Consider the following 17,119-nt stretch of genomic DNA (forward strand, 5'->3'; position numbering starts at 1 on the left):
TCAAAAGCAATGTATAAAAATTGTATATTGTTATATAACTGCAAGAAGAATTGTAGACAGGATTGGAACTTTATTACAATATGAGGGTGCATTTGCTTCCTGAGGTTTGATTTAAATACATGAAGATAACTGTGATATTTTAGTGCTACAACCTGATGATTTTGGAATATTTACCAAAAAAGTGCCTTTTATAAAGTGTTACATATGCAATTGTATTGTCTTTACTAATCAGTGGTTCTGTAGAATCAGGTGCTTATATTTTCATGATGATTTATGTATTTTTGAAAATCTTAGGAAATGTATTTTTTGTATTTCCTTTACATTTACATATAGATGCCGGTTATTTAATCTGGGATTATTATTACCGAGGTTTTGTTTTTTATTGCCACACAATGTGATAGACCTATAGTCTACATGATATAATATTGTTTTGATATTTGATTTTGACATATAGTGTATATTTGTTGTACAATGCTTTATATTGTTGGAAGAATAAAGTTGTATTAGATAAGACTTTATTTGCTTATCGTTGATCCTGGAAGGTTTATCATGCAACCAGGAAATTAATCCTGTTTCGAAAGAAAAATATGAAATACTGTAAATTGGGAAATTTCCCACAAGAATAGTTCATTTTTTTAAAAGAATTTAGATGGCATGCTTTTGTTTGAAATTCTTTTTATTACAGACTTGCAATTTGTGCTATAATCATAAGTAAAACAAGAGATCTCAGAAGGATCTTGGTGCCCACCATTGTTTGATCTTTATTTGCTCTGCAAAAGTTGGATCTTTTCCCTTCTTTTCTCTTCTTTTTTGTTTTTGCTGTTGATGAACATATTTCTGCAGAAATAGTGATGATAATCTTTACCTGCCAAATCCAAATGGTTGCCTGGAAGTCATTTGTTTCTTCAGATGAGTCCCAAATCAAACAGATAGAAGTAGAGACCAAAGGGAACATACGTATGAAATTTGAAAGAGATCCATTCAGTGCTTCTTAAGAAATAAGGATAACAATCTTTATTGTTGAATCTGCCAACCATTTCCTTTTTCTGATAAGTCCCAAAATCAAACAGGCACAATTACGAACCAAGAGGAACCTACTAACGGAATTTGAGAAAGATCCACCCAGTACTTCTCAAGAAATAGGGATAACAAAAATCATTTTGGACAGACCACAGATGTAGGACAATTTTAACCGACCATAATCTGATGACTGCGGGCTAAAAATCTATAAATAATGGTAAGAGAGTTCTGACAACCTTGTTGATGGGGTATAAAAAACTAATGGCCCAGACGTAAGTAGGATGAACACTAAAAATATACAGACTTTTTTCACTTTATAACAACATTTATTTTTACTACATACATGTGTGATGTATAATTAATGATAACATGGACTTATTACAAAAAAAAATATGCACATCTGTATCGTTGATGAATGTTTTTCTCTGCATCTGAACAAGTGCCCTGTTGAGATTGACATCTTCATCGTTTATGTCATCTACATGACCTTTCATACCTTCCCAACACCCTATTTCTGAAAAAACAAAAAAAAAGAAAATCAAGGTCATTGGACATTTTTGCACACATTACTTGTATAGCACACCATTTTCTATACAATATATTGCTTGTAAAGCACGCTTTTTTCTGTATTAATACTTTAATTACATTGTTGATTCCTTGATGCAAGTAACTAACTGTATTTTTCCTAGTTAATTTTGATAACTATCAAATTATAAATTTTCATGGTGGATTAATTTTCTTTGATTTTGTGTGTAATCCACAAAGTCATATGCCCACTGCCCATATACTTTTTTAAGAAGTATAAATATATTTCTTGAGCCATGAAATCAAGTGTCCAATGAATGGTATTGGATTTTTAAAACCAATGGATATATATGATTTTACAGTCTTTAATGATCATGTAAAATATGCATTTCACACATTGCCTTACCAAGAGGCCTAGACACCATGTATTACTCATTCAGATACAAGGTAGAGATACCATTATCACACATTATCTTAAGTCCTGAATCAAGGATTACTTGACTCTGCTTTTGGGACCAGATTTTTAAGTTTTGTCAATGGATGCTTTGAATCAGATCAAATAAATTGGTTAAAAATCTTCTTTAAAATTCCTTAGTCAATACTTTTAGGGCTATTATGAAAAGGTTTTCTATGTCCTTCCCTAGGACTACCAAGCTTTGTTTAGAGCTACTTCAGTAATACATCTATCCTATACAAAGACTCCAGTGTTTGTTTACAGCTATTCCAGTGAAGACATCTATCCTATCCCAGGACTTCAGTTTTGTTTATGGGTACCAATCAAAAACTTAATTGATAATTTGCTTAGAAGTAATAGATAAAAACTGAGCCATGGATAGAAGTGATTTGAATCCTTGGGTCAAGTAGATGTTTCACTGGAATAGCCCTATAGCATGGCTTTAGATAGCAACCAAAACAATTAAGGATAAAAGCAAAAGCTGACAATAAAATCACATGAAAGATGTTTCAACATTAGATGCCACCAATGAAAGAGGAAACTCTTATCAACATACCCTCCTGTTTTATCCTATGAAGTTGATAACAACCAAGTGTAAAATGATATGGGCAAAAATGAAGTCAGAAAATGCTCTTTCTGGACCAATTCCTGTGAAGTCGTGCTTATTCTGTGGATTCACTTGTAGACGCAAACACACTGAAAAAATATTGAAATAAGAAATGTTTCAATTCCAGGGAGTCTGAAGTAAAAAGTTAATCTTATCATTTGACAAATCAGATCATTAAGATATTTTCAAATATAATATTATGAACACATAAAAGAATATTTTACAGATGTAAAATTAATAGACCTATAAAACAGTCACTGGCAGATTTCAATAAAATGAAAAAAAATGCATATTTAAAGCTGCCCTTTTTACAGGCATGCCTTGTTTCATATCAAGGTATCCCTACTTGTTTAAGATAGATTTCTGTTTGGTAATTGAAATTTTGGTAATTGAAACTGTTTACATCCACTTACAACTGACAATAAATGAGAACAATGTGTCACGCCATGCTATTTAGCCTTGTAAGAAACACTAACTGAGTAATTCAATAAAAAGCAATTTAGCTGTAACAGGTCCACAGAGTCATTTGACACCCTGGTTTCATTTTAATAGTAGCACTGTAGGTCATCATCCCTTAATTTGGAGACACAACCAACAGGAACCAATTTATTACTCCTGATCCTTAAATAGTATTACATCACAGCTCAGTAACTAGACCACCCCCTATATTGACTTTATTGATGTGTGTAGTTTGATCCCTACTACCTTCCAAGGAGATTAAGGACCGTGTTTGCAGTCCTAATTGCGGTTTTTTTGGCAATACATTTAACTTTAATTGCCCTTACTCTGGACATATGTATTGCATATGGCCTTCCGTGTTTTGTTCAGTGAGGTAGTCACCGTCTTCTACCTGCCACAATATTGCCCACAAACACTGGATGTGGATGATGGGCGACAGACCCACAATCAGACAGAGAACACGAAACCAATGTGAGAATCGCTTGTTGATCTATTTCATGCCCCTCTAAACCCTACACGTACACACCCTCGCTTACGTGAAATTTGTGATATATATGCGTTTGAACAAGCATAGCAAATATTGTGTGCTATAGATAATTTACATTCTAAATTGTATACCTCCTAAAACGAATGAACCGACGCTGGAGATGAACCCTGACAGGAAAGAATTGAAAGGGAACGTTCCCACCAGCGCACAGTACAAGAACTGGATGATTCCTGTCAACAGGATGTAGAAAAGGTATGCATCTACTATCTTCAGCTTCTTCGGAGTACTGTTTATATACTCATCTGTGAATTTCTTCACCACTGTAAATAAGCTATCAGGCATTTTGTAGTGTTTTCCCTAGTGAAAACGTGGCAATCAAACACCGGTCGGCCAAATTAACAGGAAGTGAAACGTAAAAGCTAATTACCGGAACAGATACGAACTTTGGTCGGTACGGTACTATGCGGAAATAAAATAACGAACATTTTTTTTTTAGAGAAGAGTAATCTACATCGGAGAAAATAAGCATTTTATCCACAGCATTGTGACTAATTGTAATAAATTAAATGGCTGAATATAGTTGACGTACAGATGGAATACAGGATAAATAATAATAATAATAATAATAATAATAATAATAATAATAAACAGAGATATCCCGAATGATATATTTGTTACATCTTTTTATGTATTTAAGTCTCTGTATTGACTAATCCAAGAAATATTCTAAGAGTGGTGAACGAAGATTTCAAACCGTTAATCTATATACAATTAAAAGTGACTTCCTCACTTTTTTTATATATCAGAATGGTTCATTCAAATTTATAAAAAGTGACTAAAGGAGAAGAAGGGGAATTTCACTGATTATTTCTGTTTATAAGCATAAAAGGTTGGTTAAAAAAATAACGTATTATAACATTTCTACAAGAAAAAAATCCTCAGAATTTTGCAGTGCAAATACAATTGGGACACGCTAGTCGGCTGAGCTTTCTCGTTTAATTTATGCCCTTGGTTTTGGTCATGTTGTCTTTGCGTGGATTCGTTGATGCAGCTAAATAAGGCGTGTTTATGAGACACTTGCCCGCGGTTGCAACAAAATTCTGAACTGGGACATCAAGATCACCGTGTAAGGTGTGTGCTGATTGCATGCACACTTTGTTGTGGCAATGACGTTTTACTTATGGTCAATGTTTAACATTTCGAGGTTTCAAAGCTCACAGTCAAGGTTACGCGGTGAACAATTTTGGTACCACCAGAAAGGTCTTGTCACAGGGAGCACATGTCTAATATGAAAGCTGTACCTCTTATGGTGCAATCGTTATGGACAAGGTTGAAGTTGACAACAGACAAACAAACAAACAGACCGCACAAAAACAATATACTCCCGATCGTTCCGGATTCAGGGGCAAGGAAACGATGTAATGATTGGAAATAATGGCTGTGAACTACAGGTATACTGAAGCGTATTTCGTGGGAAAGTAGATCAAAGAAGAAATATAAACAGGACGGAATCATATAAATAATGGAGTTGTTGGAACGTCTTCGTCTAGTTTGGAGGTAAGATCTTCCAACAGACTATTGACTATGATACACCTGCCCTATTGACATACCCGTTTGGGAACTAACTGTACCCCTCTGTCTGCTGACTTTATCGAAGAGCTTACCAAAACTGGTCTTAAAGACATTGTAAAGTCGTTTAATTTCACTTTCAGATATATTGATGGCGTCTTGTCTTTAAACAACAAGAACTTTATTGACCATCGTCTATAAACCAAGAATAGGAAATCAAGGACACGACAGGTTCTTCTACATTAGCCTGAGTTAACGTACCCATTTAAGATTTTTAACATTTGTCTTTTACCTTTTGGTTTGTTTAATGTTATTTCCTTTTGGATCGCTGTGTGTTTTACCGTTTGGTGGCCCTAATGGCCTGTTATGTGTTGACGGGCCGTTAAGAATGTAATAATAATTTTTAAAAAAATAATATTTCTACACTAGCCGCTTATCTCGATCTTCTCTTACAACGAAACCAGCATAGACAGCTTTCCACAAAGCTGTAGGATAAGCGTGATGGTTTCAATTCCCCTATTATGAATTTTCCATGTCTGGGTAACAATTTTCCTGCATCCCCAACCAATGGACCTGTTCCCGTTATCCCGATTTTCGTGCAATTAGCCACAATCCTTCAAAAGATGCAGGTAGATGAAAATTGTGGGGAAGTTTTACGATCAATACCGAGATCTCATTAAGAAATACCGTTTCTTTGTATGATGTGGAGCTGAACGTGTTTGATGCTCGTTAGTTTGCTTGTTGGTTCCTTTGTTATATACCTTGTTCTCATTTGAGAAAGTGACACTACCTACTAGGATTTACCCAGATTTACTTGGCGGGTGTCATGAAGCAGACGACGCTGACTCTTACGGACTACCGTAGTCTTTATCTCCTTGTACTGTTTTTAGGAATCTCCGTGGTATCTTTTTGTTCATATTATGTCTTAGATTTATTGAAATTGAGTTTGGATTACGCTAACGTTGACATGTTGGTATTTTTTCCCTTCTTCTCCTTCTTTCCTGCAGTTTAAAGACACACAGTGGTCATATCAGTTTGTAAAGCTTAAATATATTTATCGTTAGTACTGCTGTATGTACATATTTCAAAAAGAAACAATATTGATGCGTACATTTTACTTACAATATATTACCAAGGAAAAGTAAATAAATTAACATTTCAGTATGTTTTAATGCCAAATCATTTTGTCCTGTGGTTAGATCGGTCTTTGCGTGTACATTTTTCAGACATTGTATTATACAACATCGGTGCTGCCTCAATATTTGAGAATAAGGCATTCACATTAACGGTTGTCACTCAGATGTACGTGGACGCAAATCAGTCACGTACTTACTGCTCATTAACGTAAGAATTGCAACATCGATGTGTCTATAATTTTGTGTCCATCAAAAACGCAGATGACTTATTTTTATCCCCGACCCCCACTCCCAAAAAAGAAAAGAAAACAAGCAACAAAATACAAAAACAAAAAAAATATGATATGAATAATCGAGGCAGTGTAGTAACGTGTATTATACGTCCCCGGAATAATGTATCGCACGCTTTTGGCCGAGAAGTAATATGTTTTTTTAATAATCTATAAAACTTTTCTCAGTAAAGACTTGGATTTTTTTGTTTATTTCAATGTATTTCCAGACATCATTTCCAAATATCATTTGAAAACAAAAGAAAACATGTTGTTCACGGAATTGCAAACCGATTCCTATTCTAATTTTCGTTTTGTCGCTTTGTCGGAAGGAAATTCATTCCAATATTTTATCGTTCAAAATCAATTTGACATCAAGTTAAGGCAACAGCGAAGTAAAAATATAAACATAAAATGTAATGAGCGAGTTTTAGGCGTTGAATTAGTGAATTAACGGAATTTCTCTTGAGAAAGAGGCATGTAACCATGTGACTTTCTCTGGCGTACAACCAGATCACGTGATCGGCCTTACATTTCGCCATCATGAACATGAGCTACAACGAGATAGTCATCAAAGTTTGCACATGATGTAAGTAAAATAACATGTTGAACAACCCAAGATTATGGAGGAATATTGTACGTTACATATTTTGGTATTATTTGCCGATATGCTAAACGAATGTGAAGCTGTGTTACTCTTTGATTTCATTGCTAAGAACAACATACCGAAATTCCCGCTTGCTTGCTTGCAGCATGCAAGATGCCGTGTACGAAATAGCATGGCAACATCTGTCTAATAGGTTGCACTGGCTGAATACATTTCATTGTCACTTCCAATGGGATGAAATATCTCGATAGCAACATACCTATTTTTGTATGATTGAAAGGGTCATATCTTTCTGTTTTGTTTGTAGAATATGAAGTTGACACAAAAATCACTTGACGTGTGTATTCCACTGAAACCATTATTGTATACCTCGCGCACATGCACACACATTCACACGCGTGTTTATTGTTCCAAATATTTAAAGAGTTCTTGCTCACAGCAGCCTTACGTAATGATGCCTCAAATCATTGATGAAATAGCAGACGCTCGTTCGAACGTGTTTAAAATAAGGTAGCTACAATGTTACAGCTATACATATAACATTACGATTGTGTTATTGTGTTGTCTGACTGCCGAGGAAGGAGGAAACCGGATATTAATATTAGCATCAGAAAGCAATAACTGGAACCGAAAAAAAATGCATTTTAACCTGGCAGCTTTTATTTATTCATTATTTACTCTGTAGATCATTTTCAAAGTCTATATATAGAATTGTCAAAAATGGAGAGCATGAAGCTTCACTTAGTAGCCTCAAGAGATCCAAGTGGTGAGCAGTCGTGGTTAAGAAATAAAGCATGAAATTAATACATATGTGTATTCCTATACTTATATTTTGTATAGATGATGAGTATAAATTAAAATGGTAAGTAGGCTACAATATAAATAATGTGTGTGTGACATGGTAACTTTTACAAGAATTCTGGAGATCAAGAAGCTTTAAGCTTAAAAATAAGACCATCATCAGGATGACAACCAATCTGAAAATTGATTGTAGGAATGCATAGACTGGTCTTTCAAGTGTCATTTTACTAATTGCTGCCTATGTTAAAGAAGTGAAAAAATGGAATTTTAAACAAATAACTAAATTAATTCAAAATTATGTCCTATGAAAACTGTAAAGAATAATTTCATAATGAATTAAAAATACACGGAGAACCTTGTATTGTCACCTGTCATACCCAAAATTCACATATCACTATTTGCCATGTTTTGGATGTACAAACATTACATTGTGTTGATACACAACCAAATTAAACTGTGATATTATCGTTGACTTTACAACTAAGTGAGTTCACGGATGAGTTGTACACAACTTCATTTGAATGTGTTAAATTTATTGATATCGGACCATCTATTGCGCTTCATATTGTGCCAGTTATTATTGCATCAAAAGTTTCCATTTGTAAAACAGGCAAATGGCATTATGAACTTCACTCTCTCGTGTGAAATTAATGTGGCATCTTTATTATATAGTTGTTGGTATTATCATTGCAGCTAACATTTTTCCATTGAAATTTACTAAGAATCTAAAAACTCATACTGCCAAAATCATGCTTGATGGAAAGTTTCGGTGAATCAAGGTTATACTATATTCCTTGGAAATACTGAAGTGCAAGTAAGGATGGCCGAAATATGGTGCATTTTTTTGATGTAAAAATACTAAGATCTTAAAAAAGGAATATTTTTTCTTTCAATATTTGACCATATGTTTGACTTTTACAAAGATTTTAATCTTTGATAGAAAGTATCGGTAAGATATAATATACAAATTTGTAATATCAGTGTTTCTTTCTGTTACAGGAGTCCTTCCTCAGGTGAATACAACCCAGATGTCAAGTGAATCAGGTCCAACTTCAAAGCTATGATGGATTTCAGGAGATTAAATACCTGAACAACGATGGAGGTGTGCAGTCCAGATACCAGCAATATTCTTAATCCTCCTCCTCCTTCAGGTGATGTCATCCAGTCACTTGTCACAGACATCAAAACAAACCCAGCTAGCCAACCCTTTTCCACGAAGCAGATGGTCAGTTCAAGTAGTGTTCAAATGATGCAGGAATTGACATCAAACTCTGCTAGTGGTAAACCATCTGATAATGGAGACGAAATCTCAGCTGCCATTTCTTCAACGTCAGTTTCAAATCCTGGGGCAACTCGTCCGAAGTTGCTTGCAGAATTGACATCTGTAAGAGCTACCCCTAGTGTAGAAAATCTGACAATTAATATTGGACATGAAAAAGCCGTCCGTTCAGAAAGTCCAATAATTATAATTGAAAATATCTCAAAAGTTTTTCCAGTACCGTTTAATTCTCATGGACAGAAAACAATGCCCAATCTCATCCCCGGTGAATCTCAATTGACATTAAGTAAGAGAACCTCCACTTCTCAGGCAAGTACTGCGATGAAAAAGCCAACACCTGTTCAAGTCATGCCATCCGTTTGTCCTGATAGTAATATCAAACACCAAGAGATAACTGTCACGGACAGCAGTCGAGCAGGCAAAGAAACATTTAAATGCGAGGAATGTGATTATGCAAGTTATAACAAGCACTATTTAAAACAGCATGTTGATCTTGTCCATCATGCTGACAGACCATTCAAATGTCCCTTTTGTGATTATGCTGGTAAACGGAGTCATTCTTTACGAGAGCATTTGATTGTTCATTCGAATGAACGACCCTATGAGTGTACGCACTGCAACGCCACATTCAGAAAGAAAGGTCATCTTACAAACCACACGAAACTCCATCAGAAGACTGTCTTCTGTAACACATGTCGTAAATCTATTATTCATGCTGAATTGGAGTCACATGTGAAAACATGCCATGCTAGAGAAAACGTCTTCGTTTGTGAAATTTGTAGTTTTGTTGCACCAGATGAAAAGGCCATTTTAGAACACATCAAGCTGCACCAATCTCAACAAGTCTATGTATGTAGTACATGCAAGCACATGACTAGTGACTTTGATGCCTTTGTTGCACATGCAGAAACACATCAACAAACATCTGCAAATACAGACACAGGTATCACAGAACTGAAATCTGCTTCAATTAAAGCTGACCTCAAACAAACTATTCTATCGAAACGTTCACATGACCCAGATCATGGAAAGGTGTCACCTTTGTCTAAAATTCGACCAGTACAAGCTACCACTAGTCAGCCAAGTAAACAGGACCTTTTGCTGAAATGCTCGGAGTGTGGATTTGTAGCACCTACCACTACACTTATGAAAAACCACATGTGGACCCACTTACAGAGCATTGATGCACCATCCTCATCATCCAAAGAGGAAAATGTTCCATCAAAACCCATAATAGAAAAATTGGCATCACAGGAAAAGTCTGTGTACAAATGTGTGGAATGTGATTTTGTGTGTGATGAAGCATACAATTTTGTAGTACACATGTTAGCACACAAACCTGAGCTTCAGCACTCAAATGTTCCATCAATTCCGGTGCCATCATTTTCTGTACATTCTGCACTAGGACAACAGCAACAAAGGCAAGCTACACCCATAACCTCAGTACCAGTACAGGGAGTTCCTGTGCCATCAGTACCAGCGAAAACAGTATCTATTCAGTCGGTACCATTGCAGTCACCACCAGCATCGTCCGTACAGAGACTTAAATCTGTAAATACGGCCACAATTGAAAAACAGGTTGCATCTGTTCACATGACTTTGGTTTCTTTTTCAAATTCCCCATCAGTACATTCAACATCAGCAGCAACAGCCTCCACATCTGTATCAGCTACTGTGATGTCAACAGGAACAGAATCAATATCCCACTCTGCCATCCGTCAAGATCTCAAGGAGACTATCCTTGCCAAACAGCAGAAATTACCTGCAGGAAAAGATGGAGAGTTACCTCCTTTTATCCATGACAGAGTGAATGCTCGATACCTGTGTACGATTTGTGGATATAGTTGTGAGTTTCAGAGGACTATAAAAGCTCACATTTGGAAACATTCAGGCAACCAGGACATAGAATACCCAATGTTTCAAAATGGTCCACTCAGCATTTATGATTCTGATGTAGAATCTAAATCATGTGTGAATTTAACACCAAGTTCTGTATCTGTATGCATGATGGAAAAGGCACACAAAGTATTAAAAGAATATAAGACTACCTCACAACACACGTCTGTGAGTCCTGTTGCTCCAGCTTTAGCTCACCTTTTGGCTGCAAGGGCTATGACAGGGCTCACACAGGAAGTGACCTTACCAAAGGTTACAGAGACAGAGCCCAGATCGGAGTCAGAGGTCAAAGATTCCACAGAGGAGAAGGGAGGGAAGTTATCTGCTTCAGTTGAAACAGATTTTGTCACAAAACCACTGTCACAACCAGTCTTGGTGCCATCCCTTGGAAATGACATGGATATCATATCTACAAGGAATGACACAGAAAATAAATCTATAAAAATACCAGAGGAAAGTCATGCAGAGCAAATTAAGGGAAAAAATATTGAAAATTTTAATAACACATCTGTTGAACCATCTGTTGTTGGAAATGATAGCAAAGAGGAAATGGACACAGCAATTGAGAAAAAAGAAATACAGGTAGATAAGATGGAAGTTGAGAAACAAGGTGATGCATCTCCCAAAACCTCAGGATTAGCCCAAGCACCTAACACAGCAAAGAGACGTAAACTGAGTGAATCGAAGTACGATGTAAATGAAATGTTACAAATGGTGAAGATGTTCTGTGCATCAGAGGATGCTGAATGTGACGATTCTGTAGAGCAAGGGAATGTTGTCGTGGAAACAGTGGACAGTGTGGCCAACTTATCAGGGCTCACCAGCATAAAGAGTCAACAAGGCAGTCCCCGCACATGCTCAGGAACAACAGGATCTATTGAAGGGGAGATAACTGGTGGATCAGAACAGGACATGGAATGCGGTGACTCTGGGTTCATGTCTGATACAAATTCCGGTCAATCACAAGCTAATACTTCAGAGCAGGCTCAGATTTCAACTAGACTTGGTGCCAGGCGATCAGGAAGGTTGAAGAAAAAGGCCATCAATGCTCTTAAACCAAATCACAAAGAGGATAGCGAACAGAAGGCTAAGCAAGTGTCTGGGAATGGAAAGTGTAAAAGCAACGTTTTTGATGATGAGATAGAGAATAAAAATAATGAAAGAATTGAAACATTAGAGGAAGATGTTCGACCATCATCTATGGCAGAATCAGCTGTAACTTTACTGTCACTGTTGAAAAAAGGAGCAAACCACAATCCAGCATGTCCACCATCAGTGAATGATGTCAAGGACAAACAGTCTGATGTCATTACGAAAAAAGTAGATAGTACAAAGGAGAAGACTCCAAAATCTCAGGGTATTTCCTCATCTCTTCTTGCTGTCATTGAACAGTTGAGGGAAAGATCACGGTCAGAAACAGACTATGATGTAGACTCCGGAAAGAAAGGTTCGAAAAAGAAGTCCCGCAGGCTCTCTGCAGAGGATGAAGGGCCAATGGAAAAGATGGACAATGTTGAACGTATCGAAGAGGCAGAAGAAGACGAGTCAAGGTTTCGGTGTAAATTGTGTCACTACTCGAACTCTAGCACTTTCGTTATGAAGCAGCATATGCGTCTTCACAAGACAAAGCGTCCATTTGAGTGTTCTCTTTGTGACTTCATGGCAGAATCTAGTGAGGACTTGCAGAATCATATGATAAAGCACTGTAAAGTTAGGACTTACCAGTGTAAGTTGTGTCCATCTGCATTTAATTACAAGAGTCAACTGCGAGCTCACATGAGAGCACATAACGAAAAAGATGTTTTTGCATGTGAGGAATGTGAATTTGAAACAGGAAACCCTAATTTGCTTAGAAACCACATGATCAATTGTCACGAACTCAAACAATATGTGTGTGAGGAATGTGATTGCAGATTTAGCTCAAAGCAACAGCTCAGAATTCATAAGAAAGGCATGTGTAACGCAGAAGATGAAATGCCATTGATTGTATGTTCTGATGAAAATAAAAAGGATTCACATGATCAGAAATCTCAAGGAAGGTTACACAAACAGGATTTCAGTTGTGCAAAGTGTGATTATGTCACAAACTCCTTTACTAGATTTGGTAATCATATGAAGACACATGAGGAGCCTAAGGTCCTAAAATGCGAACTTTGCGACTTTCCTGCTGTGTCTAATCGTAGTTTGAAATCACATATGAAACGACATATTAATGACCAGCGATTTGTGCAACAGCCGCTGGAACAGTACAAATGTAACCTATGTGGCTATGTATGTCACCACCTGCCATCACTCAAGTCCCACATGTGGCGCCATGCTAGTGACCAGAACTATAGTTACGAATTCACAAATGAAGTTATAAATGCAGCTATTGATTATGACAGTCGACTTGACACCAAAGAATGCTGTGAGGATGATGTTGCAGAGTTCAACAAAACCATTCGTGAAAAGATGCGGATTCGACTTGCTAGTCAAGGTGTCACCAAGGATGCGGAGAGCTTATGTGCAGTCTGTTGGGTTACATTTCGCTGCTGTCAGTGTGGATTTGAAGTTATAAACAAAGCACAGCTCAACTTACACATGAAGACACACTCTGATGTTATTCAGTGGACTCTCCAGGTCTCTCAGAACAGCCAGGCCGGAAGTGGTACAAGTGGAGGACAAACTAGTGCTAGTACTGTGGACATTGGGGAGGGAAATAATCACAATAAACAAAGATCTGATCGGAAAGGTCTAGAGATCAGATAACAGGTGTGAAAGGGAATATCTGTAGGGAAATAGTAAATCTGATAGGCCAAAAGATGGAGAAACATATATATATATGTATAGTTATGATCTGATGGGAGAAGACGAGATATAGAAACAGATCTGATGGGAAAGGACTAGATATATAAACAGATCTGATGGGAGAAGACAAGATATAGAAACAGATCTGATGGGAGAAGACGAGATATAGAAACAGATCTGATGGGAGAAGACAAGATATAGAAACAGATCTGATGGGAAAAGACGAGATATAGAAACAGATCTGATGGGAGAAGACAAGTTCTATAAATGGATAGAAACAGATCTGATGGGAGAAGACAAGTTATAGAAACAGATCTGATGGGAGAAGACAAGTTATAGAAACAGATCTGATGGGAAAAGACGAGATATAGAAACAGATGTGATGGGAGAAGACAAGTTCTATAAATGGATAGAAACAGATCTGATGGGAGAAGACAAGTTATAGAAACAGATCTGATGGGAGAAGACGAGATATAGAAACAGATCTGATGGGAGAAGACAAGATATAGAAACAGATCTGATGGGAGAAGACGAGATATAGAAACAGATCTGATCGGAGAAGACGAGATATAGAAACAGATCTGATGGGAGAAGACAAGATATAGAAACAGATCTGATGGGAAAAGACGAGATATAGAAACAGATCTGATGGGAGAAGACGAGATATAGAAACAGATCTGATGGGAGAAGACAAGATATAGAAACAGATCTGATGGGAGAAGACAAGATATAGAAACAGATCTGATGGGAGAAGACAAGATATAGAAACAGATCTGATGGGAAAAATGGATATAGAAACAGATCTGATGGGAGAAGACAAGATATAGAAACAGATCTGATGGGAGAAGACAAGATATAGAAACAGATCTGATGGGAGAAGACAAGATATAGAAACAGATCTGATGGGAGAAGACGAGATATAGAAACAGATCTGATGGGAGAAGACAAGTTATATAAATGGATAGAAACAGATCTGATGGGAGAAGACGAGATATAGAAACAGATCTGATGGGAGAAGACAAGATATAGAAACAGATCTGATGGGAGAAGACGAGATATAGAAACAGATCTGATGGGAGAAGACGAGATATAGAAACAGATCTGATGGGAGAAGACGAGATATAGAAACAGATCTGATGGGAGAAGACGAGATACAGTAACAGATCTGATGGGAAAAATTCTAAGATACATGAATTTAATTTAAAGGATGCTTGGAATCCTGGCTCCTGTATATATTGGAGATAGTGCAGGATGGTGGAACTGTAGGATTTTAAGTTCTGTAAAGACCAGTTTGTCCCCTCGTACAATATCTCAATTATTATACTATTAAATATGTGGGGATTGAATCTGATAATAATGATCAGGCCATAGTTCACTTTGACTTAAAGCCATCATGACATATCTGGCTTTGCATACAGCCACACACCTGGAATTTAAGTCAAGTGCACAGTGCTAAATATGGTGAAATGTTGTTAGTCGGAACATTTTGCTTGTCTAATTCTCAAATTGTCTTACTGAAGAAAATGTCAAATATGAAATGTGGAATTAGAGAAAGATCTTAATGGTGTTATTAGAAATATATGTTTTGTAATATCGAGTTAAGGTCACATGTTAACATCTTCACAGATCTCGCATTTTTTTCTACTTTTGTCTGAAATATTAAATTTCTTATTTCATCATAAACCTCCATTAATTCATTATGAAATGAATCTGTATATATTATTGCTGAATGGTTTTAGTTGAAAAGTTACACATTCATTCTGACACTACATAAAGCCTACTCTGTCTAACTTTGAAAAAGACATGAGGCCAAATTCTATTGAATGTTAGGCCATAGATGATGTTATATAGTATCTTGTGTATATGATGTTTTGAAATATTCTGTTGTAAGTTGGCCGTGCTTTCTGTTATAGAAATCCTTCAATCCTATCTAAATACAATCGGAAATGAATATATACCAAAAGATTGATCTAAAATCAAATTGTTAAGAGTAAGATATTCTTCTCCTCCTTAAACTGTATTTTACAACAATTTGTGGAAGAAGTTGAATTTACATATTAGCTGAAGGGCAGAAGGAGGTCTTACCATAAGAGGAAACCTGGAAACCCAGAAGAAACCTACCTACCGGTAGTTGGGCTGGGGTCATCATGACCATCATACTTTTTCACACTAGATTGTGGATTTGAAATCTGGTTGGGTAGTCAGGTGAAAGGCAAGAACGCTTGAATGGATTACCACTGTACCTGGGCACCAGACCACCCAAGAATCTGATTAGATATTGATTTTTATTGTGTTAAATTATGGCAGATACATATACCAGTACCAAAGATTTATTTAAATAGTGTTGTGACGTATCAGATGTGATTAATGAATCAATGCAGTTTCACAATTTTCAGAAAAGTTGATGAAGCATGTAGTATTTATTAACAGCAAAACAGGAATCTTTAAATGATATTATTAATGAACAGTGTGATATATGGGATAATTTGCCAGTAATATATTCATTTATCAACAGAAACAATTACAATTGTTGTGATCTGTGAACTATTTTTTTTGTTTTTAGGTATGCAGGTAATTGAAGTTATTCAAAAATATCTAATTACTATCTTTTCTTGAAAAATAAAATCTGGTAATACATTCTACTGACTGCTTTAAATCTAAATAAGAAATTAGATTGTACCAAATTGTACAATTTTGTAGCGGACTTGGTCGATTGTCAGGTCAGGTAGCTGATTTACCAGGACTTTACCAAGAGATTGGAGGGTCCCATTTACGGTACAATATAAATATTATTATTAGGAAATACTTGTAGTCATTTACTTTTTAATTTCATATCAATGTTACCGGTAAACACATTGAAGTATATTGTTGATGTTTTTGTGTCAAATGTATATTTGTTTATTTGTGTACGTGTTTTTTTTGGTTTTCACTTATTGTGTGTAACGTTTTGAATTATGAGTGCTTAATTAGTTTTATTTGAAATTTGCATAAACAGATGTAATTAAATTTTGATTGTATTTATGCATAACTATCAGTCAGGAATGTTGAACTCCTCGGGAAATTATTGAGCAGCATATTTTGTTAATGTACATGTATAGTTGATATTAGTTTACTTTCGTGACAATAGCAACAATGTACATAAAACTTTAATATCAAAATCATTGTCTCACAATCACGCAGAATTTTTTAAAAATATTTTTAAATTTTGTCCTTGATGTCATGA

At 36.1% G+C, this 17,119-nt stretch overlaps 1 protein-coding gene across 1 annotated transcript; it reads left to right on the forward strand.

Moving 5' to 3' along the window:
* The first annotated feature begins 9,030 nt into the window (after window positions 1-9,030).
* On the forward strand, window positions 9,031-13,954 carry LOC132563840 (uncharacterized). The gene has a single exon (XM_060228591.1). It carries the CDS (start codon window positions 9,031-9,033, stop codon window positions 13,855-13,857), a length of 4,827 nt encoding a protein of 1,608 aa, XP_060084574.1. The 3' UTR covers window positions 13,858-13,954.
* The last annotated feature ends 3,165 nt before the right edge of the window (window positions 13,955-17,119 follow it).

Source organism: Ylistrum balloti, unplaced genomic scaffold (assembly GCF_031769215.1).
Source record: "Ylistrum balloti isolate Yb309-2 unplaced genomic scaffold, AGI_CSIRO_Ybal_v1 Utg371880, whole genome shotgun sequence".
NCBI lineage: Eukaryota > Metazoa > Mollusca > Bivalvia > Pectinida > Pectinidae > Ylistrum > Ylistrum balloti.

Excerpts from the sequence above, each read along its gene's own strand:
- LOC132563840 (XM_060228591.1), top strand. The coding sequence starts at position 9,031 with ATGGAGGTGTGCAGTCCAGATACCAGCAATATTCTTAATCCTCCTCCT.